At 44.1% G+C, this 23,147-nt stretch overlaps 1 protein-coding gene across 10 annotated transcripts in view; it reads left to right on the forward strand.

Moving 5' to 3' along the window:
* Positions 1–23,147, forward strand: part of MAGI2 (membrane associated guanylate kinase, WW and PDZ domain containing 2) — a 3,248,720-nt gene that overhangs the window by 3,187,536 nt on the left and 38,037 nt on the right. For 2 of the 10 annotated variants that reach the window (XM_069628034.1, XM_069628038.1), the window contains exon 23: positions 13,742–13,792. The exons of the other annotated variants lie outside the window; for them this stretch is intronic. In XM_069628034.1, the coding sequence (XP_069484135.1) occupies positions 13,742–13,792 (51 nt within the window). Of the gene's footprint in view, positions 1–13,741; positions 13,793–23,147 lie in introns of those variants that run through there. 10 annotated transcript variants of the gene reach the window in all.

Consider the following 23,147-nt stretch of genomic DNA (forward strand, 5'->3'; position numbering starts at 1 on the left):
AGATCCTTAACATGCACTCAAACACTAACACTCCATATTAGCACTAAAGCATTCTCTCAGCTCATGCATACACTAACAAGCACTATACAACAGTTCTGATGCACCTAGAAGTTGGATCTTTTCAAAATGTTTTACTCTATTTGTTTTTGCAAACCGATATTTTTTAACTTAACGATTCATAGCTTTTAGTTTAGGACATTCTGTAGCTGGTGTATCGTAGGCCTATCTAGCTTGTTTTGTCACTCTCTTTCTGACTTTGTCTGTCTCACTCTCTTTCTGTGTCTCTTTGTCCCACTGGGTCAGCACAAGCTATCTTAACGCGGGACGAAGGAGGTGCTGTTTAACTATGGTTAAAAGTAGAAGGCGCGTAGCAGAGGCACAGGTATTCCCTGAGGAGGGACTAGCCTGACATTAGGAGAAGTACACTGTCATCGCATATGTCCTGCAGGAATGTCGCCATTGTACTGAGTGTATAGTATCCATCGGGGTGAATGCGAGAGGCACACTGTTAGGCTCTGCAGGCAGTGCTGGTGTACTGACAGACCTCGTAAGGGTCCAAAGGACCCCATTTTAAAGTCCAGAACTACCCTTGTTATTTTCTATATGTTGTTAATTATTACTGTCTGTACAATCAGCGTCCAGCATGTAAAATCAAACAATGCTGTGTTGTTCACGGAAGAAACAGATCACTGATTTTAATTTGAGGGTGGCCCCTCCCAAGAAGAAAAAACACTTTGAGAGATAAAATGGGATGTTTTCTCTGCGAAATAGGATATTCAAGGAAATAATGTAATTGTGGCAACATTGCAATTTGGCTGTCTAATGATCACATTACATGTGTAAGGACAATGCCTACACTTGTTTTACTGAATAAAGCACATTTTCAAAATATAGAATAACCATAATGATAGACTGATACTATAGAATACATACTGTAGAATAACCATAGTGATAGTTTATGATAGATTGTTGCATTCCAGTGGGCCGTCTAATGCACTTATGTGTGGCTCTTTTGAATTACTCCTCTGAGAAAAGGGGTGGGGATAAGTAGTCCCAATGAGTGTTCAAGGGTGTTTGGTATAAATCTACCAGATTGAAGAGTGACATTGTAACTCTGCCAACACTATCATAAACGTGCAGTGCATTAGTACGCATACCATTCCTGCCATATAATACAGGGTTATCGTGATCCAGAGCGTCCCATACAACTCCATGTTGCTATGTTCCTGCGGGAGGCATATGTCAAAAGGACAATCAAGCATGCAAAGTCCATTCGAGTGGTTGCAGAAGATACATTCCACATTCCTCAGGCATTGATTCTTAGAGCCAGCGTGTAAGATTAGACGAGTGCCCGAAGTTAATTATCTAACTGCCGTATGCTGCATTTTTCATTGCAGGTTCAAACATTAAAATCATTGAAATGGTTGAATGTGATCATTTGATTTATAAAAAAAGATCTTTCTCAATTATTACATCTCAACGTATTCTTTCAAATTAACTCAATTTTGAAATCTATGCAGCACTTTTTTATTCATTCACTAAGAATAATTACCTTTCAATGTAATTTTGTTTTTCACTTCAATTTTCTGGTCCCTTCTTTAAGAACTTTTTTTAGGGGAGGGCTGCTCGTACTTTTTTCTGTGTTTTATATTGTTCTTTTCCGACAAAGGTTAACACCCATGAACCCCCGAGTTTACACTGGGTATTTCGTAATTCAGTCATAAATTAGTGAAGGGAGATATTTTTTGAGGAAGTTTATTAAAATAAAATATTTTGAAAGACATTCTTTCCTGCAAGTCATTGTTAGAAAGTAATTTGAACATGTTAGGATTTAAAAAGTTTAATATCATTGTAATTATCTGCGGCCCTAATTCTGTTCATATCGGCTTAGTTTAAAGGTATTCTGTTGGATCAGAGTTTGTTGGTACGCAAGAGGGAATTGTTACACATGAAATTGGATGTTCTGCAGAAATGTCCTGTTGATGTTGTGGTCTTTGAAAAATGTCCTTGATGAGAGCAAAATTATATTAATGAGGCAGGCCTATCATGAATTGTTACACCACAAGTTGAGCCCAGAGACTTCAGTGTGTGGTTAAAGTTAGCAACCGGACCCAACAATCCTTTAGTCTGGCATATTTTTTGCAATGGACTTCTATGTCAAATCCGACGTCATTGGATATCATAGTTTTAAATGTGCAGGTCCTGGAAAAAGTCAACAATGTTACTGTAGTATCGTGAACAATGTGGGACGTGCATGCATCTAGTAAAAAAATGTTGTCTCGTCTTGATGGTGGCATTTCTCATGTCCTCCAATGATTCTTAGCCCGCCTGCTGATGACCGCATTAGTACTGATATAGAATCCTTAGACACTATCCTGGTCCAAGGAAATTTGCCATTGTTGTATCTTGTTGCTGAACAGGTATGTCTCACCCGTATTCAGTTTGCCATTTCTGTAAATGTCATATATGATAATGCAACTATTTTGTGAGCATGGCCATTTAAGCACTTTATAAAATGCATGCTCACTTTATTTACTTTACATATCTGTAACCGTATAGGAATAGCTGTTCAACATGAAATCTCCAGGCTAGAGAAAGCCTGTGCAGAAAGGAGGAAATGAGCGGCAGCAAGAGATTGCCGCGTTGGCGGTCTCTACTCCATTGTGCTGATCGAATGTTTTGAGGTAGTCCAATAAAAATATAATTTTTCATTTTGATGGTTCTTCTTGTGAGCGTGGGTCAATTTTTTCTAATTCGCCTGCTCCGTCATTGGTCACAGATCCTCCTTGCAGATAGAGGATAAAGCATCATGTTTAGCTTTAGTCCAGGTTTCAAAGTTGAATGCACTGTAGAAGGGCATATGGGTGATAAATGACCTGCTTTACACCGTTGAGTTGCGCACATTATTATGTAAACCAAACCAAACTGTAATCAATACACTTGGAAATTGAATTGTGTCATATTTTTGTATGGTAGCAGGATTTAGAGGATGATGTACTTTCTTGTCTATGTGAGTTGTCATCTGCCGCATTTCTTTATTCTCTGCGTTGGCTTTGCAAGCTTCCCCGTCCATCAAGCGGCTGCTAGAAAGCGAATGACTTGCATGGACCTTGTTACGATGGACTTGCAAGATTGCACTGTTTTGGCTGCGGCATGCTCATATTAACGCGAACTGCGATGAACTCTGCATGAAGGCACACTTCCCAAAGCCCCCGCACTTGACGAAGGATACTCACGTCATCTCTTTCCGCAAGTGCTGAGACCAAACCATCAGCACTTGCAGTTTGAATTCCCTCTCTGTCTCGATTGCACTGTATCCAAAGACCCGGCCCGCTCACAATTCTGGTTTGCTGTTTGATCAAAAATTTTGAACATCTTTGCAGGACGATGGCCCTTTCTTGCACTGATTGTGGTTCGTGAACGCAAACGTTCACCTTGATTTTGGACCAATCCGTCAACCAAAGGGTAGCCCTTGATGCAACGCACATGTGAATTCTGAAGTCTGTCTTAACATTGGGGTTTAGCCTTTTTTAATCTCTCGGTTCGACTCTACAAGAAATATCAAGGGATGGAAGTAAAGAGCTTCTGAACAATTTAACAAACAAATCAACCCTTCCTATCAATTTACCCAGTGACGCAAAGGTCAGCTGTTCCAAAAGATCGGCTTAAAGGACTGGGGCAGGATGAAATGACTACATGGAAATAAAGCTTGGCTGGAAAAGGGGCTGGTCCACAACCCATGCTATGATGCCTGCGGAGGGGTGACACACCACCAAAATAATTAAATGCTCACAAACCCTTTTTCGCTTTAGGTTACTTTTTCGGAATGGGCAAAACAAACAATCTTGTATTGTGAGCCTAACAATTCTACTCTCTCTGGGGAGGACTCCTAGAGAAGTACCCATGTTTTTCAGAGGGAATATGAAAATATGAAGATATGTATTACACTCTGTACCCGATGTACATCGTACAGTGTGTTTTGGATGCCTTACATCTCAAACAGAGCTCAGAAGACCCACTAGCATTGTAAAGTCCATCAAGCACCACCAATAGCCTTGAGAACTTTTTTTATTAGCCAATCTCCTTGTGAATTTGTCAGCTGCGTACTAGCTGTGTAGTTGTGTTTGCTCAAGCATCTAACTTTGAACGCAACCCTTAAAGTGACCTATTGATCCATGGCTTATCTTGGGAGGGTTCTCATTTGTACTTCCTCTGTATATCTTCAGAAGGCCAAGGCATTTCTGGTCTAGGCATGGAACAGACAAAAGGTGGCTAATTCATCATCATCCAGATATGGCAGACTGCAGTCATGTCTTTGAGTAGGCCGGCCAATAACTGAGAGCTGCCTCCTCGTTTGGAGAATGCTGTGTTTGGTCCTGTGCTGCCATTTGGAGAACATTGATAGAAATACAGGAGAGCAATTTGAAATATTTTAGACCTGTTCTGATAAACATGGTGGCTGTGATTTCATGAAAGTGTGATTGAAAATGCTACCATATTGTATTTCTTTCCCCCATTTCTTGTGTTTAAAGAGTCCTCAGCTGCATAGATAACGCCATAGAGGTTTCAGAGCGGGTCGCGTCATCTTCAGTATGGAACAATGCGCTTATTGTCTGACGCGATCGACGTAGTGATCACATCTAGCATTAAAGTGTTTTGTGTCGTCTTGTTGAAAGCCGGGGTCTACTTGTAGCCCACTTCAGATTTGCTCTTAGAATAGCGCCATTCATAAAAGGAGATCTTCCTACTTATCTGAACTATTGCTCAATATTAACCAAGGACGATATAGTAGTTCCCTGTGTCAGCGGAAACCTACTGCTCCAAAGGTGCAGTGGGAACACAGTGCAGTAACGACTGCGGGATTCTTCCCTTGAGACACAATAGAGGTTCTTTACAGGCCATTCATAAATTATAGGGCCAGGAGAAAAGCTCTGGGTCAACGCATTTGTCTTGGAAGTAAGACAACGGGTATCAACACAGGTTTGAATCCCGGGCTCGCACTTTGAAACAAGTCTCTGGTATTAAGCAGGTGATAAAAGAACAATTATTGTTATAATTATAGCGCTGATGGAAAGCAGTCGATTGCTTCTTTGAGAAGGTCCTCACTTCCAGTGGTTTATACAGCTTTCTCACAGAGATTCAATCTGAATGCTGCAGCGAGAGCATCTTAAGAAAGGTGAGTGAAGCAACAGCACTATTGAGAGAAACTTCGGTCATTCATCTGTACCATGAGCCATGCTTTACAAAACATAAACTTTAAATAAAAGCGTAGAGATAACTCAGTGGTTTCCTTCTTCAGTATAGGTGAGCATCCAGTTATGCGGGTCTCACAACAATATTGTCAAAACATGAAGTCCTTCTGCTAAAGAATGGGAGACCATTCACAGTGCATTTCCCTCCAATCAACAAGATCACACCGTAACCAAGGGAAGAACATGAACTACATATCACCTTTCACATTCTCCCTTCCCTCTCTTAAAGTCACTGGTGCTCTTGGGATCGCAAAACCTGGCCATAGTATCATGCAATGATCTCTTGTTCCCATCAGTTTTCTTGATCCTTTGCCAGAGTAGTCCAATGCTTCCCCAAGACACAAGGCAGCGAGGTAGAATAAGTCAGTGCTGGCTCATTCTTGTATCTCCTATGTAGCAGCTCTAACATTTTCTATTAGGAAAGAGACAAATCTGTTTTCTGCCACAATAGATGTGTTTGAAGAATACCTGGCAACCTAACATCAAAGGTGTAACAATAACTTCCCTTTGCTGCGCTAATCAATGCCTTGATGCATGCGTGTCTTACTTTAAAGGCACTACAATAGGAAATAAGGCTATTTTTCGGTCATGGCTTCTAGACTATGGACACTTTTAGTTAATTTTTAATTTCTTTAATAGTTCATTTTATAACGCGCCTAATACCATATCTGAGTTTGGTTTCTAAGCGCGGATCCAGGATTTGAACCTCTGTTGCTCTGCATGGTCTTGCTATCCTCCGTTCACATAATATAATATGGGGATTCCAAACTTGTAACATGGAATTCAAACGTTTCTATAGTGTTACTCAGCATCAATGTATTTCACATCTCCTAGCCTAGTGGCAGCAACATTGTACATTTATCAGGCCAACACGTTAAAAAATATCAAGACATGTAATTAAATGGATCACCATCGTCCAGTTTATTTGTATAAAAACATCCATAAAACCATTACATAAATAAACCAATTGGGTCATTCAAATTTGTTTCCGAATTGAACATCAAAGAAATATTGTGTAGGGCGTTGTGAGATGAGATATTTCCTTCCCGGTTTGAGATTCTGCATAGTCTGTGATGTCCTGGCTCCCCATGTAGCCCTTACCAGATGTCCTCAGAAGATAAAGTACTTATCTTTCCGGCTTCATTATTTAACTTATTCTTTGGTACTTCTATCAGACGTTTGATCCTTCTAGTGGCGACGAAACCACAAATTACATGATAATTGGAGTTAAAATGTATCTTTGTTGCATCCGTCTCTAAAAGGTAAACTCTTAGGCTGACTTGTCAATGATAGCCAGCCTTGACTTTCAAGCTGGACAGGCTTCACAGCTGGTTCAATGCCAATTGAAACGTCTAGGATGCTGCATATAAAACAACTGCAATCTATAAAGAACCAATCCTTATAAATGAATCTTTGATCTCTGTGGTCAGGAGTTTAAAAATATACTTTTGACCTTGTGTCCTTATAAACTTGTGAATTCTATTTGGTTGCTGATTCTTTTACTATCTGTAGCATTAACAATAGAAGGAATATATGAGCCAATTCATGCGCGCCCTGTAATGGTAGGTGGAACCAGTGGCCAGGAAGACCATGATGTGCTATTAATAAAAGGTAACTCACAGTAGTGACGCTAGTACTCCTAGTCCTTAGTCCTCTTACCTCCATACTGCATGGGCGTCCCTGCATAGGGACAGATCGGAACTATTTTACCCGGCAAACAGCGATTTTCCCCTTTAAAGTTAGAGCGTGCATTGGGCGCAGCCGCAAGCATAACTACACCCGCAAGCCCAGCCCACCTGTGCCTCATCTCAGTCCCCTTTGTAGTATTGGGCACAAGACGTTCCAAAATGACAACCTTTTTAGTATGGGGATGGTGGGTGTTATGTATGGAGGAAAGGGGACTATGCACTGGGAGTACTATCGTCACTACATTGAGTAACATTTTGTTACTCGTACATCCCATCCCCTTTCCTCCATACTGCCTGGATGATTACAACACACCATCAAGATTGGGAGTAGGATTACATTCCTCTAGGACTTGTTGGCAAAGAGGTTTCTCAATACTGCTTGACGAAATGTTTACAGAAAGTGGAAGGGGAAGCCCAAGTTGCTGCTCTGCTAATTACTTCTGACAGGACTTGTCAATGAAAAGCCACAGCTTTCGCTTTAGCTCTGACGGCATGAGCATGCATACCCGCTGCAAGGGTTTTGTTCTGAGGTTTCTAGGCTTCCTTAATGGCGGCTACTATCCACCTAGGTATTGAAGCCGCAGAATCTTGTCAGCCGGGGGAGGAACCGCCATAGGTGATGTATAGTCCTGATTTTTCTAAATTCCTTATTCCTGTCTAGGTAGCATTTCAGTGCCCTACGAACATCAAGGCAATATAGAACCTTGTAATCTTCAGAATTAGGATCTGGAAAGAAGGTTGGAAGCACGATTTCTTAGTTGAGATGAAAGGCTGACATAATTTTTGGTAAGAATTTAATGTGTGTACGAAGGACTACCTTGTCTCTATGAAACACTGTATATGGTTCATTAGCAGAAAGTGCTTTGATTTCACTAATCTTTTGTGCAGATATTATTGCCACTAACAACACAGTTTTACAAGTAACCAACTTAATATCTGCAGAAGTCATAGTTTCAAAGGGCTTACAAGCCAAGGCTACCTTGAGATGGACGAGGCCTAGATATTGGGGGGCATCCTTGTCAGTCCCTGTAAATGCTTTTTAACCACAGGGTTAGTTGGAGAAAATAGCAGCTTCTCCGTGATCCTTTTTGATCCCATTGCTGGCAAGTACCAATCTGCACCCCCGATTATGCTAGATAGGCAGAGAAAGATAAAACCTTGCCAAGTAAGTGGACTGATCTCGTTACCACTTGACCAGAAACACAACTGAGACCACTTGCTTTTATACTAGGTTCTTGTCGATTGTTTACGTGCATTCTGAATCATTTGTAAATTCTTCTGGGAAAGGCCAAGGTGGCCTAAGGTTAACTCCTTAGGAACCACAATGAGAGGGGACATTTGTGAGGGTTTGGATGAATCACTGACCTCTCCTGTTGAGGTAACAGGTGATTTTGCCCTGCTTGTAACTGAATGAGCCATTTTTGTGACAAATGAATGAGGTCTGAGAACCACATTCGCCCTGGCCAATGAGGGGCTATCAGAATGATTGTGCAGACCTGAGAGTCTCTAAACTTGCGAAGGAGCTTTTGTAAGAGAGTGGTTGGAGCAAAGGCGTAGTACCAAATACTGTCCCTCGGAATGTGAAATGCATCACCTACTGACCCACTGCCCTGTCCTGTCCATGATGCGAATTGGTGATATTTGGGGTTGTCTTTCATGGCAATAAAATCCACATCTGGGAGACCACAGGTCCTGAATACCATATTGAGGTCTTATTAATCTACCTCCAACTCATAAGATATCATACCTAGCCTGCTCAATTTGTCTACTTTCACGTTGTCCTCCCCCGAAAGGTAAACCGCTCTGAGGAAAATATTGTGAGACAGAGCCCAATTCCAAGCCTCCACTGCCAGGTTTCACTGGCTGTAGATCTTGTTCCACCCTGTTTGTTCATATAAAACATAGCTGTGGAGCTGTTGTTTCTGATCAATGCTGTCCTGTTTTGCAACAATAGTTGAAATGATTTTAGGGCTAGTCCTACGGTGAGAAGTTCCAGATAGTTTATGTGATGATGCCTATCCACATTGGACCATTTTCTGTGTATAGAGTGTGCTTCTAGAGTGGCACCCCACCCGTTCATTGGGGCGTCTGTTGTCGTCATGATAGAGTATGGGGACGGACAGAAGGTTGCTCCACACTAACAGTGTTCACCTGATTCCACCATACTAGGTCCTGCTTCAAGGAGATTGGAATGAGAATCCGGTTGGATTGATTCCCTGTTTCTTGATCCCAAGATCTGGATAACTGCATCTGAGTGGATCACATCTTGAGCCTGGCTAGAGGTACAACGAGAACCTAAGATGCCAGCCAGCATAGTAAATTTTGCTACCACCACGCCGTGGTGAAAAGCCTGGAGAGAAAATGGTTGACTGTTGTTTCGATATCACTGAATTTCTCTTGTGTCGGGAACATCCTCTCGGAGAGTGTGTCCCATCTAATGCCCAGAAAGACAAAGTCTTCAGTTCTGATTTCAAGAGATTTATCAAAAGCCCCAGATCGAATAAAATCGCATTAGTCTCTGACTGAACCATTTCGTCCCCCGCGGAGAGCTGGATATGATTAGTAGGTTTTTATGTGATGACCCTCTTGCCTCAGGATGGATGCAACAGCATTCATAATCTTTGTAAATACTTGAGGGCGAGTTTAGGCCAAAAGAAAGAACCTAGTACTGAAAATGATGGCCCATAAACTTGAATCGCAACAACTGTCTTTGTGGTTACCATATGGGAACATGAAGGTATGCGTCCTTCTGGTCCAGGGAGTAAAACCAATCTCCCTCGTAGAGAGCTTCTGTGATATGCACCGGCATCACCATCTTGAACTTTTCCAGAGGAAGGGAAAGATTGAGGTAAGATAATTCTAGAACCACTTGCAGGCCCACCTGGTTCTTCTTGTGGATCGTAAAGATCTGTGAATAAAATCCTTGACCACTGTCTGAGTGGGGAACCAACTCTACAGCTTGGTTCTGGATGAGGTTCTCTATCTCCAGTAGTAGGGCTGGAGAGCCAATTTGCAGCAGGGGAAGAGGAGAGGGAAGAATGGGGAGCCGGGAGTCGAAAACCTGATTAAACTACTGATAGTAGCCATGGGTCCTGGAAAAATGTACACCACTGCGGCACATGCCGAGCTAGTCGGCCCCCCACTGAGGTATCCTGGGCCTGGACGCACTCCTCAATGCTTATTTGTTTCTGAGGCTTGTGAGGAGGATGGGGGAGGATGGGGATGAGAAGAATACCTTTGTTGCTTTCTGCAATTTGTGCTCAAAGATCGCTCCAGCTGCCTGGCTCTCCTATTCTGGAAGCCTCTAAAACCTCCAAAAGAGCGGGGTCGCTGGTCTGACCTGTTCTGTCCTTGCTGAAAACACTCTAGCTGATTTGGACAAAATCGCAAGCAGCTTGCTGTTTGGGTACTGTTTTCTTTCTTGGTCGGTTCTTCATCAGTGGAGGAATTAAACAGTTCATTATCCTCAAAGGGCAACTCCAGAATTCTTGGACATCTGTGGTAAACTTGGTGCCGTGCACATCCAGGCCAAATGTCTCATATCCGTGCCTACGGCCATACGCCTACTTGCAGTGTCTATGGGAGACACTGATGCCTCCAACATGTCTTGGGCCTTTGTCTCTGCCGGACTAGTTTGAAATGCTGCTTGACATTCGACAGGCAAGTCTGAGAGGAAGTCTCCTCTTTCCCTTCATAATCTTTGGTTGGCAGCCACAAATAACACATCGGCATTAGCCTGCCTTAAATGTAGCCCAGCGTTGATAAAGATCTTTTTTCAAAATATTCGAATAACACTTTGGAAAGACATGCAGCCACTGATGACATAGAAGATGTTCCGGGTGAAGGCTTGGAATATAGTGATGCTGCTGCGACCACTGAGGAATATGGTTGTGGGTGTGAGGACAAAAGGATTGTGTCTCCTTCCATCCAGCTACCCGGCATCTAGTCGTTTATTGATATATGGTTTAGAATGTGGTTTGAGCCATCATTTTTGGGTGGCCTGTGAAGCATCCTTTTGCAAAGGGATGCCCACGCAATTAGAGGCTCTCAAGGCTAAGACCTTCGTAGGAACCCTTCATCTGGTTGTGTTTGCTTTGGTACTGGAACTCCTAAGAAATCTGCCAATCCTTCCACGCAACATGGAACACAAAAGCTGAATATGGCATATCTTCATCTTCCTCTTCAGACTCTTGGTGTGGCTGGGTTTTCTCACGCAGAATAGTAGTGTCATTATCCTGAGGAACCTGAATTGCCACCGGTATCAGATTAGGTCCTGTAGGTTTGGATGGCAGGTCCTGAGGCTGTGAAGAGCCCAGAACATCTTGTAATGGTTGAGGAGGCATTTGTACTGGAGGCATCGGTGAAGGAGGCGGTGGTGGCGGAGGGGGAAGAGGAGGAGGGGGTGGAGGCATTGGTTGGGGGGCCTGAGGAGGTTGAACCTGAGGTACCACTTCCTTATTTAGAGATTTTAATATACCTTGATTTGTTGATATCTCATGCATTGCATGAAGCGATCAAACAAGCGTTCCTGACATGCGGCCTGTGCTTGCTGTCCCTTGAGATAGAGCATTGCACTGCCACCATAGGGTTTCAAGCAGATGTCAATGGTCTACCTCCCAGATGATCGTATTTCAGCCTACAACCCTCTGAGAATCTCCCTGGGTGAGTAGGGTAAGCAGTGTTCCACTGTGCCCTGTGCCGCCACATAGGCCAGAATGGTGCAGTAGATTGTAGATTGTGCTGGCCGCTCTTAAAACCTACATGGTTGTGTGGTCCACTCAGAAGGAGAAGAGTCTAATGCTGCTACAGACTCCACACCCTACTACGAACTTGGCGCCCCTGAATGGCTAGCCACCATTGTTGTGGTAGATTTGTGGGGAGTCCACAGAGGCTGTGTGCTCGGTGCAGAGCCCTGAGCTTTAGGGCTTTGTAGGCCCTCAAGATTTGACTTAGTGCTGAGACCGACTTTGGCGTTAACCCTGGGAGACTTTACGCCCTCTGGATTTTGCCCGGAAGTCATATCGTTTTTTGGCACCCCCTCAGACCTAGGCCTGGTATTAGAGCTTTTATGCCCCTCAGACCAATGTTCATTAACAGGACCAACCAGTCCGTCGACGTCCAACCTGATAGGATCCGAAGACCCCTTGTTTGTGCACCAGTAGCTTGAGAGGTCTCAGGGCGAGTTTCGGTATGAGGATCTCTAGGACCCCTCTTAGAGGAATTAGTTAGCTGAGGTACTGATGAATAATGAGGACTTACCTGTCTGACGTTCTTAGTCTTTTGACGAGCGAAGTCCTTGAGGTGATCCGGAGGAGACCGCAGGAATATCTCCCACCACCTAGATAACTGATTTTTCAACGTCCTGGGAGTGACCACGTCACATGCGTCGCAAGAATACCACTGGTGATCGGGCCCTAAACACTCTAAACATAGCGAATGGGCATCCGACACCACTCGCGGACGACATACGCTGGGGCTGGTGAAAAGTGAACAAAAGATTAGAAAAAATGCAGGGAAAAACTGTGTAGCAAAAAAAACACACACTAGCGCACGTGTGGGCCGATCTCGTATGTGCATAATGAGGACTGAGGTGAGGCACCAGTGGACTGGGCTGGCAGCGCGAGGTTGCCCCTTTGGCCACGCCCATGCACTTACTAAATTTAAAGGGGAAAAGCGCCTTTTACAGGGCAAAATGGTTCTGGTCCCGTCCCATGCAGTATGGAGGAAAGGGGATGGGACATAGGAGTACTGAAGTTTTGCATTTTTGATCGGAATGGGCAGAACATGCCTAAGGAAACTTCTGACTTTTACACTCCCACTAGCCCCATAAAAAATCAATCACCAACCAAAAAAATGTCACCTTCAACAAATGGTTGACAATGGAATTACGGTGTATTTAATAACATTTCTGAAACACTTTCAGATTACCGCCTATGGCTCAGTTTTATTATTAATTGTCGGAATACAGACGTGCTGCCTGGGACTCGGCAAGCCTACCTCAGAAAAATGGCTGCAGCCTGTACTGTTAGCTAAAAGAGTCGTTTTTAACCCAATGTTAAAAACCTTAGTTTTTTCTTAAGCTTTGTATATGGTGAATGGTTCGATGATGCCTTTTAAAGTACTTCTTTAATTCATCCTGTGAAGAATCCTCGTTGTTTCTCGCAGGGCTTCTTGCCGCTGCGATACACAAATCTCTCGTTTTCACCTATTCAACATAAACTAATGAGTCCGTTTCTTCATAGAAATCTCAGTAGCTTCCTCATTCAAGCTGAACCATGACAACTCTATGGCCTTTCTCCACTGTTGATGTGTTATTCGCGGAATGTCCAACCGTAGTTCGGGCTCCCCAGTGTCTCCATAAACCAAGATTTTGAGGATTTCTGTGCGACTCCTGCACATGTGAAAAGCTGGCCTTCAAATAGAAGATCCAATAGCATGTACCTTCCTCATTCTTTGTTTCAACATTATGTACGGCAAGACGTTCTCCTCATCACCTTCTAATCATGATACTTATTGACTATGGTGGCATCCCAGGCATCCAAGCGTGTGTGCTCTACCTTCAGCCTCTTGACAAGCCAATCCATACTCAAGGGGAATTCCTGCGCCCTTTCATTGGCCAATCCAAATTGGGGGCTATCTCTTCACACACCAATCACAAAGCCGTTGACCATCTCAGAGGTAATTCAGGCAAGGGCCTTTCACCATCTCCCAGTACGCCTCCGAGTCTGCTTCCATCTTTCACCAAATGTACCACAATGGCATTACCCCTGTCTTACTGATTGTCCTCTTTGCCATATGCAGGCATCCAAGCTATTTATATTGGTCTCCGCATTCAGAAGGTTTGTACACTTGGTAAGTGCCTTTGTTAACACCGGCGTTGCCTTTTTTATGGTCTACCTCAAGGTTCATACATTTAAAGTCTCTGTTGGAAAAAATACAGTTTCAATGTCAAGGTAATGATATAAAAAATATGTCCGTCTACATGTTTTTTTCTTTTCATCAAAGCCGGTAAAGCAGAAAAAAATTGACAGCCAGTGCCAAGATCTTTCACTTATATTGTTAAAAGATCATAGTTTATAAGGAAATGTTGCATCAGTTTTGTACCGAAAAAAGATGCTACATTTTATGGTGGAAACTAAAATGTTCTTGGGGCCAGACAACGTTCAAAAGTGTTCAAGTGGTTTAGGGATAACTCAGCACGCGAGATTTGAATCCTTACAACTTTTTTCCAGAAGAATCACCTCTTATAGAATGATGCATGACTGAATACAATAGTGCCACCTCATTAAGTATATTCAGGGGTACCTAATTGGGAAAGCGAAGGCTGTAGGCCAGGGGTCTGCAACCTGTGCCTCTCCAGATGTTTGGAACCACCAGATCCACATCCACCCTGACCGCTGCATATGCTGGCTAGGGCTCCTGGGAGGTGTATTCCAAAACATCCGGCGGCCCAAAGATTGTAGAGCCTTGCGTTTGAAATGAAGGGATTTATCTACTATTTTAAAGGTTGTCACTTTTAACTGTGGACATTTCAGGTAACAGCAGCACACTGAGCACACATCACACACTGCTTATTAGTCGTATGAATCAAGGTATCGTTTAAAGAATGGTAAATTGTTTCACCCGGAGAATTCCGCCCTGACTTGTAACCCGAATCGTAGCGGCACCCATGTCCTTGACGGAATGTATTCATCACCTCATCCACAGGAATTCTGAACGCTCTGAGGCCTAGAGTTATCAATCACCACTAATCAGGGCCGATTGTGCCAGACTCGTAACCCAAGCACCAATAAAACCCATGGGCTTGATCAAGGCTATGCAAAACATAAAGGTCCACAATTGGAAAATCGACTTGCCTGAACAGACCAGCTAATTTGACATGTGCGGGTCTCTAACCCTGATATCCCGCTTGACGAGATTCTAGTCTGACACTGTGAAACACAACAATATCATACAATGTGTACTTGACCTAGGCAAGCATTAGTGCTTTAAATGCATGTTTATTGTACAAAAAAGAATAACAAACAAAAGCAATTGCTATTTGCTTACAATGGCAGATGCAACTTATTATTCACAAACCCATAGGACATATAAACACAAATTAGCCAGTAGGCAAATGACAGATCCTTGGACAAAGAGTTCAAAGTGAGGAAAAGGGGAAAGACCCGACAGAGAACAAGGGAGGAGAAGGGGGTGAGATTGCCTGAAGTCTCAGAAAAACTCTCTTCTTCCCTACCCAGAAAAGAATGAGGTATGTCAAGGGAAAGGTAGAGCAGAGATGGTATAAAAGAACTCAGTCAACGAGAAGAACGCATAGGTACTAAGTTACTTGTGGTCGAATTCTCTTGAATAGGGTTACATTAATTACCCAGTCATTTGATTTTTTATATGAATGAATATGAAGTAGATAAAATACAACTATTGGCATTTATTTAATTGATTTCATTAAATATTGTAACTGGAATCTCCTATATTCTTTGCGATACCCAGTTCTCAAAGTTTAGTATACAGTGGGTCTGCCTACACAATCAGTCCAAGAAGGCACATGCCTGCTAATCCTTCGCATCTGTAAATCCAAAAACATAACCAGATACCCGGGGGGGCACTAGCAGTTATTGTGCTAAACACACCCACATAGTTAATGTATATAGCAGAACTATCTACCAGTAATCCAACTATCTGGGAATGTCCTAGTAGAACTACCTATCGGGATTCCATTTTGTAGAACTGCTGACCGTGGATGTCGCTAGCAACCATACAGTAACAACATGATCCTACAGACCTGGAAGTTCAAGAAGAGCTAGATACCAGGGTGCTGTCTAGCAGTTATTTCTGCTAATCACACCAACCAGTGAATGTATATAGCAGAACTACATACCGGTAATCTATCTAGCAGAACTAGCAACCAAACACCAATAGCACTTATGAACACGATCATTGCCCTGCAGGTACGCACTACACTATCAGTCCAGGAAATGCCCTTGCTTTCTAATACTACACCTCTGGAAACCCAAAAAGAGACTTATATAACAAGGAACATTGTAGCACATATTCTTTGCTAATCCCAACTATCCTGGAATGTCCTAGTAGAACTACCTATCAGGGATTCCATTTAGCAGAACGGCCATCCGAGGACGTCGCTAGCGCCTGTAGACTAACATCATGAGTTTTGACACAGATCTTCCTGTCACCACCCGTCAGTCTTTGCCAAAATATTCGGACCCATCAAGAAACAGGAAGATACCACCCCCTTCACAACCACTGGAAGCTCCACAGGGATAACACACAGACACTCAAAAATACCACTATGCTAACTCTGCACCAACAAACAATAGAATGCAGCTACAACCCTTGATTAATTCGGCCCAGCTGCATACATACTTACACACCTCCACGCTCACCTCGACAGTCTTTAGAATGCAGCTATACTCATCGAAATTGGCTTAGCTGCACACATAACGTAATTCTCAAACAGCGCGCCAGAATGCACATACCCAAGTCCAGTGGTCTTACTGCACACATTCTACTGATCTTACACAACCACTGCATCACACTTAGCACTAGTATGCAGCTACACACCACCTATTGCACACGGGCTGCACACATACAAAATGCACCCAAGCATGTTTTACTACATTACTCTCTCTACTGACCTGGACTGCGGTCCATGAGGACGTTCAACCTACAGCGCTTTGGAATCATACCTATAGTAACAGGCGCTATACAAATGCCCAATAACATGACATAGCATAGTCTTTCCCGAGTCTGTATGTCATTGTATCGAGGCACATTCATTTGGTTATTCCACTTAATCCAAATTGTGCAGCCCCTTAATAGGATCCTACATAATTATCTTGCGTTGACATCTGAAGCATCCATTATTCCATGCATGTGGCGTAGGATTTCCAGTCCAGTTGATCACACACATAGGATTCTGGGATATCCATTTCCTAGCTGCTGAATAGTATTAGAAGCAAGTAGACACTTAGCTTTTTAAGTTTTTGGCTATTGGGAGGGGAGGTGCGGAAATCGTTGCCTACAAGCCAAAACGTTGGTCATGAAAAGTGAAGACAGAAGAGGTGACATGTGAGACAGGACAATACACTGTGGATGTTTGGGTATTTACCCACCCATTAACCACGCCTGGCCATGTTAACCCCTATGGGCATATTCACCCAGTGCCTGCTCCTTCCCACCCAAAAAACCTTCCCCTGCAATCTTTGAGCTAGCTCTACCAAGCAGTAACATCAGACTTTGTTCTGTTGAGGGCTTGATCTGTTATGTAGTTGTTTTTTGTATACCTGAGAGCTGTCCGTCTAGGGCTGACGAAACTATGTATGAAATAGCAAATCTAAATTACTAATATGAAACAAAAAGTAAGCTTTTCAGATAATTTGCATGTCATTATTGATTGCTGTGTGCTCTGATCGGTCAGGGAAATTCCAGTGATGGCCTCTAAGTGGCCCTGTGCAAGTGTGACTTTTTTGATGAAATGGCCTATTCTATTAAGACATAGCAGGTAGAATGTGTTTTGTCTTCCTTTTATCAAACAAAGTATTCTGAGAATTAATGGATATATTGCATTTATAAATAGTGTAATAGAAATGGGTTAACCAAGAGTGCCTTCAGCAACTTCATTAATAAGCAGTATGTGTATATGTACATCTGAAGTCCTGTTAACAGCAAACATTGGCAAAGCCAACCGTTTTCGCTTGTTTGTAGGCATTTACCATGCACAGCTACCATATGCTCAGGTACTTACAATTGTTCTGCTGTTGTAGTCCTATGGTTGGGTAGAACTTTCCCATGCTTAGGCAAAAGCCAAAACTGTTGGATTTGCCAATGCTTGTTTACGTATGGTTAGGGAGTATTGTATTTCTTATAATACATGGCGGCACACTATCAGACCCTTATTTAATATAATGAAAGAGCTCTTCCAGTTGCTGATCCATATAATCCATGTACAATCTGTTTTGGTAAAACGAGTAAAGAGCCGCTTATAATTTTTTGCAGTAGGATGGTTTAAGCAGTTAAAATAAAATGGAACTAAAAACCGTTTTGTACTTTAAAAAAAAAGATAACATTCAAATAGATTCTTGCTCTCCCGTTTTAAACCCCAGCAGCGCAAAGAAAGCATATCACCACTGGCAATTCTTTATCAATTAATGGCTTTAAAATGTCACTGAAAAGTATTTTAGGAGAAAGGTATTTGAAAAGCTTAGCAGATCTTTAATGAAGTGCGCCACTGACAGCTGGAATTCTGCTCTGTGCTAGCAGACAGTGGTGTCATGACAAACTGTAATAACCTTTTTCAGTGGCAGTAGCGTGTAATTTTCTTAATACCAGTGAGTAGTGATGTCGCAACAAGCCTGTACAAAGGAATATTATTTTTCCATCATGGGATCTTTCATGGAGTCACATGCTTATGAATATCCCCCGCCATCAGGCTGGGAATCCTCAGTAATATAAAAGCAGTTTGGCTTTAAGCTTAAAAAACTGCTTGTCACTTACATAACCTATCGCTGTCACTTTGGGTCATACTGCCCCATCTAATGGCATTAGTTCTACTTGGCTCCACCCCTTGTGGCCATCTTCAGATTTTTACCACACATTTACTTGTCCGGAGTCCTCGTTTCACCCTTCGGAATATCGAATTTTGTTCTACTTTTTTAGATAATTTTTTAACAAATCGTTCCTTCATCGTTCGTCACCTTTGTGACTGCCGGTAGCAGAGATCCGTTGCCAGTGAAGATCCAGACCATCAATGGATCTTCTTGCTTCGTCATGCCCTCTTCTCGATTTTGAGGCCTTCTCCTCGCGGCCATGGCAGACACTCGTAACAAAAGCCTTTTCAGGCCCTGCTCCAAATGCTACCTTAAGAACATTTTTGCCAATGATAGCCATAATAAATCTATATATTGCCTGCACCCCGACCACAATGTGGACAACTGCTCCATCTGCCAGTCCTTCTCTTCGAAATCTAGGAAGGGTTGTTATTGAAGGTTGGAAGCTTGGCTGGTGGAGGATGCCAAGGCCTCTGGCTCGACGTCCATGCAATGTCATGCCTTTGCCAGAGTCGGCAGGACCGTTGTGCGTTCGACTAAACACTCTTTTGAAAAACGATGTCCGTCAACAACCACGACCCAGTCAACGGGCCACATTCCATGGACAAGCCACATTCCATCAACGGGGCACATTAAGTTGACGAGCCTCACTCCAACGACGAGCAACACTCCGTCGATGAGCCACAGGAGAAAATCACCATCCACGCCAACTTCATCGATGACAGTCCAATTGATGACTCTGACGACGCCGTTGATGGTCCGTAGACCAATATCTATTAGCTCTTCGTCAACAGTTGCTCCGTCTATGACCACCTTGTCTATGACTGCTGCCAGCATCTACAGAATTTCACTGCCTCCCAGACCGGCGTCAGCGCCATTAGTGTCTGCGGCACAGCTGACGATTCCGCAAGCGTAAGTGCAAGTGTGGAGAGAGAGATTCCCCCAGCTCTCTCTTTTCTGCCACAGACCATGAAGGCCAAGCCGCTTTTTACCCTGGTGTCTGCTCTAGCAACACCACCTACCCAATTACAAGAGAGTGAGGTCTCAGAGGAAGGAGAGCCTTTGGAGGCTTTATTCTCTGATCAGGAGGAAATGGAGAGTTCACCAGACCCTATACTGCCAGCACCTCACAAACCAGTACAACCATTTGTTACACCCACAGCTAAGCCTACAGTTCCCTTGGGAACATCACCGGCACCTAGGGATCTGTCACTGAACATTCTGCCACCCTTACACATTTTGGTCACAGAATTGCAAGAGCGGCTACCTCCTCTGGCCCCTCAAGGTGTCCCCAGCAGAGGTTTGCCTGCTTTGCCTTCATGAGTGAATGTGGTTCCACCTCCTCGCCCTCCTCCACCAAGGCCTCAATCATTTTCTGTGCCTGTGACTGCCCTCATGAACATGGATACTGGCCCTCCCCAGATACACATACTACTGAGGACTCTGAGGACCTGGTACCAGCGGATGGAGAGATCCCAGACCTTCTTTCCCGAGATTTGCATCCTGAATAGTGAGGTTCCTTTCATGCACTGCTAAAACGGGCAGTTAAGCTCTTTGATCTGGTTTCAGAAGAGCAGTGGAAAGAAGATTTTCTATTTCAAAGAGGAGAAGCCTCCAGAAAATCTGTGGTCGCCATTCCGATGCTTGTTGACATCTAAGAGGACGGTTCGTTAGTTAGAAGAACCCTTTCTCAGCTCCTCCAAAGAAAGATTGTTTGGAGAAGAAATATAAGGATCCTGATTCGGCACTCAACCCGGCCCTGACTCAGTGGTGTCCGCTGTGCCACAAAAAAGGTCAACTAACCCATCCTCCCCTTGCATGGTGCCCTTGGACAAGGAAGGCAAACAACTAGATGCCTTTCGAAAGCGTGCCATTACCACAGCCTCTACAACCATTAAGGCAGCCAATGCTTCGGCTATTCTCTCCCAGTACAAGAGGGAATTGTGGTACAAGATGGGACCTATCTTAGAATTTCTGGACAAAGATAAAGGAGATGAGGCTCTAGCACTGCTAAACAACAGGCAGGCTGCTTCAGATCATGCCATCACTGCAGCTTTGGACATTGCGGACACAGGCTTTTCCCAGATGGATAATGGAGCAGTGTTAAGACACCAGGGGTGGTTAAAAGCCACAAATCTTCAACCTGACGTGCGATCCAAGCACAATGACATGCCATTTGAAGGAGTGGACCTCTTTGGTAAGACCCTTTTAGCCATCAAGACTGACTCAGATACGGCACGTTCCCTGGGTACTTTGCTGCAGCAGCGGTAGTCCTTTCAATCCGTTAAGGGATGCTTTTCCAGAACCTCCAGAGACTATCGACCTTTTTTATCATCAACCGGCTCACACCAGCTCGTAAGAAGCATACAGAGGGAGGTTGCAAGCGTATAAGAGTGGCAGAGGTGATGCAGAGCTTCCACCCGCACACAAACCGCCAAGGAAGCATGACCAGGGTCCGGTCCCCCACTTCAGCACCCCAGTGGAAGGCTGGTTGTCACAATTTGTCGAGCAGTGGCGCAACATCTCCACCAACAAGTGGGTGCTCAACATCATTCAGCGCGTCACACTCTGGAGTTTCTGGACAAATGCCCCTCCATTCCTCCAGTACTAAAGAAGGAACATCTGCCCCTCCTGTTGTAGGCAGTTCAGTACTTACTAAAAAAAAAAAAAAAAAAGAAAAGGGGGGGGGGGGGCTATAAAAGCTGTTCCACCGCTCCTCCGGGGCTCTGGAGTGTACTCCAGATACTTCCTGATATGAAAAAAGTCTTGTGGGTAGACCTTTGACAACTGAACAAATTCCTCAAAATCACAAAAGTTCTTCATAATCACACTGGCTGAAGCATGTGCTCGAGCAGCTGGAAAAAGGGATGTCGTTTTTACATACCCATCCATTGAAAGCACAGACATTTCCTTTGCTTCGTGGTGCAAGGGAGGCCCTACCAGTTCAAGGCTCTACCTTTCTGGCTCAAGTCAGCGCCAAAGGTCTTCACAAAGTTCCTAGCTCTGGTGGCGGCTCATCTGCGCTGTGTAGGCATCTACATCTACCCCAATCTGGCAACTGGCTCATCCACGCCCAGTCTCACCAGCTAGCTCTGCAGCACACCGGACAGACATTAGATGCCCGACTTCTCTGGGATTCTGAATCAACTTTCCAAAGTCATGTGTATCGCCATCTCAGAACACTCTGTTCCTGAGCTTGCAATAGGACACTCTGCAATGTCTGGCAGCTCCCTCGGAGAAGAGGGTCCAGCCCATACTCTACAAGGTTCAGCAGCTGTCCTCTCTTCAGCTGATGACGGTTCGCTCCATCAAGGTGCTGCTCGGGATGATGTTTTCCTGCATTCCTCTGGTACCTCACTGCATGTTGCATATGAGATCTCTTCAGGAGTTCCTGGATACCAGATAGAAACAGGTGGCAAGCTCTTTGACCAACAAGATCAAACTCAGCCCAGCGTTCTGCTGAGCTATACATTGGTGGAGTCATCGACAAGACCTCACACTGGGCGCTCACTTTCACCTCCCGGAGCACCATGCCACGGTGACGACGACGCCTCCCTGGAGGTTTGGGGAGCGCACACAGTAAAATTCCACGTCAGTGGCCTCTAGCAACCGGAAGACAAGATACTTCATATCAATGTGTTGGAGCTACAGTAAGTGTTCTCAGCCCTCAAGTCCTTCAGACCACAGCTGCAGGGCAAGGTGGTTTGCATCTTTATAGACAACACAAACACCATGTTCTACATCAGGAAGCAAGAAGGGGCCCACTATCCCATTCTCTCCAAAGAAAGGGAAATGCTTTGGATCTGGGCAATCTCAAACAATATGTTCTGCATTCCGTTTCATCTGGCGGGGATCCAAAACACCATTGTGGATTCCCTCAGCAGGGAACTGCGATCCTGCTACGAATGGGAACTCCGTCAAGACCAGGTTCTTTGTCTTTTCTCAACATGGAGCCACCCGCAGATAGACCTGTTCACCACAGCTACCAATTCAAAGTGTGCCCAGTTTCCCAGCAGGTATCCTCAAATGAGGAGTCTGGGTGACACCTTCTACATTCCATGGAAGGGGCTGGCTGGTTGTCTATGCATTCCTTCCAATCCTGCTCCTTCTATGAGTACTCAAGGAACTCAAACAGAGCCGGTGCAAGATGATTCTCAGTGCTCTGGCATGGCGACGCAAAATTTGGTACTCCACCCTTCAACTGTCGGTAGAGCCTTGCATCAAACTACCTCCTCTTCCAGACCTGCTCCCCAGAGAAGGAGATCCGTTCTGCACCACAACCCAACGTCTCTCAATTTGACAGCTTGGCTCCTGCAGTCCTAGAGTTTGGACATTTTGCATTGCCTTTGGAATGCCTTAAAGTCCTGGCGAAGGTTAGAGCTCCATCCACTCTCATGCTACAAGCACAAGTGGATGCGTTTTACCATCTGGTGTCATTGGCAACAGCTCAACCCTATTCAAATAAAGCCTACTCAGATTCTGCCATATCTTCTATTGTTAGTAAAGGCAGGCCTAGCACACGCATCCATAAAAGTCTACCTAGCCGCTATTTCTCGTTACACTCTCACTTACAGGTAGGCCTTCTCTCTGGTCTCATCGACTAGTTAAAGAATTCCTCAAGGGCCTTCAAGTAAAGGCACCTA

This window comes from Ambystoma mexicanum, chromosome 12 (genome assembly GCF_040938575.1).
Source record: "Ambystoma mexicanum isolate Mex_15411 chromosome 12, UKY_AmexF1_1, whole genome shotgun sequence".
Lineage (NCBI taxonomy): Eukaryota > Metazoa > Chordata > Amphibia > Caudata > Ambystomatidae > Ambystoma > Ambystoma mexicanum.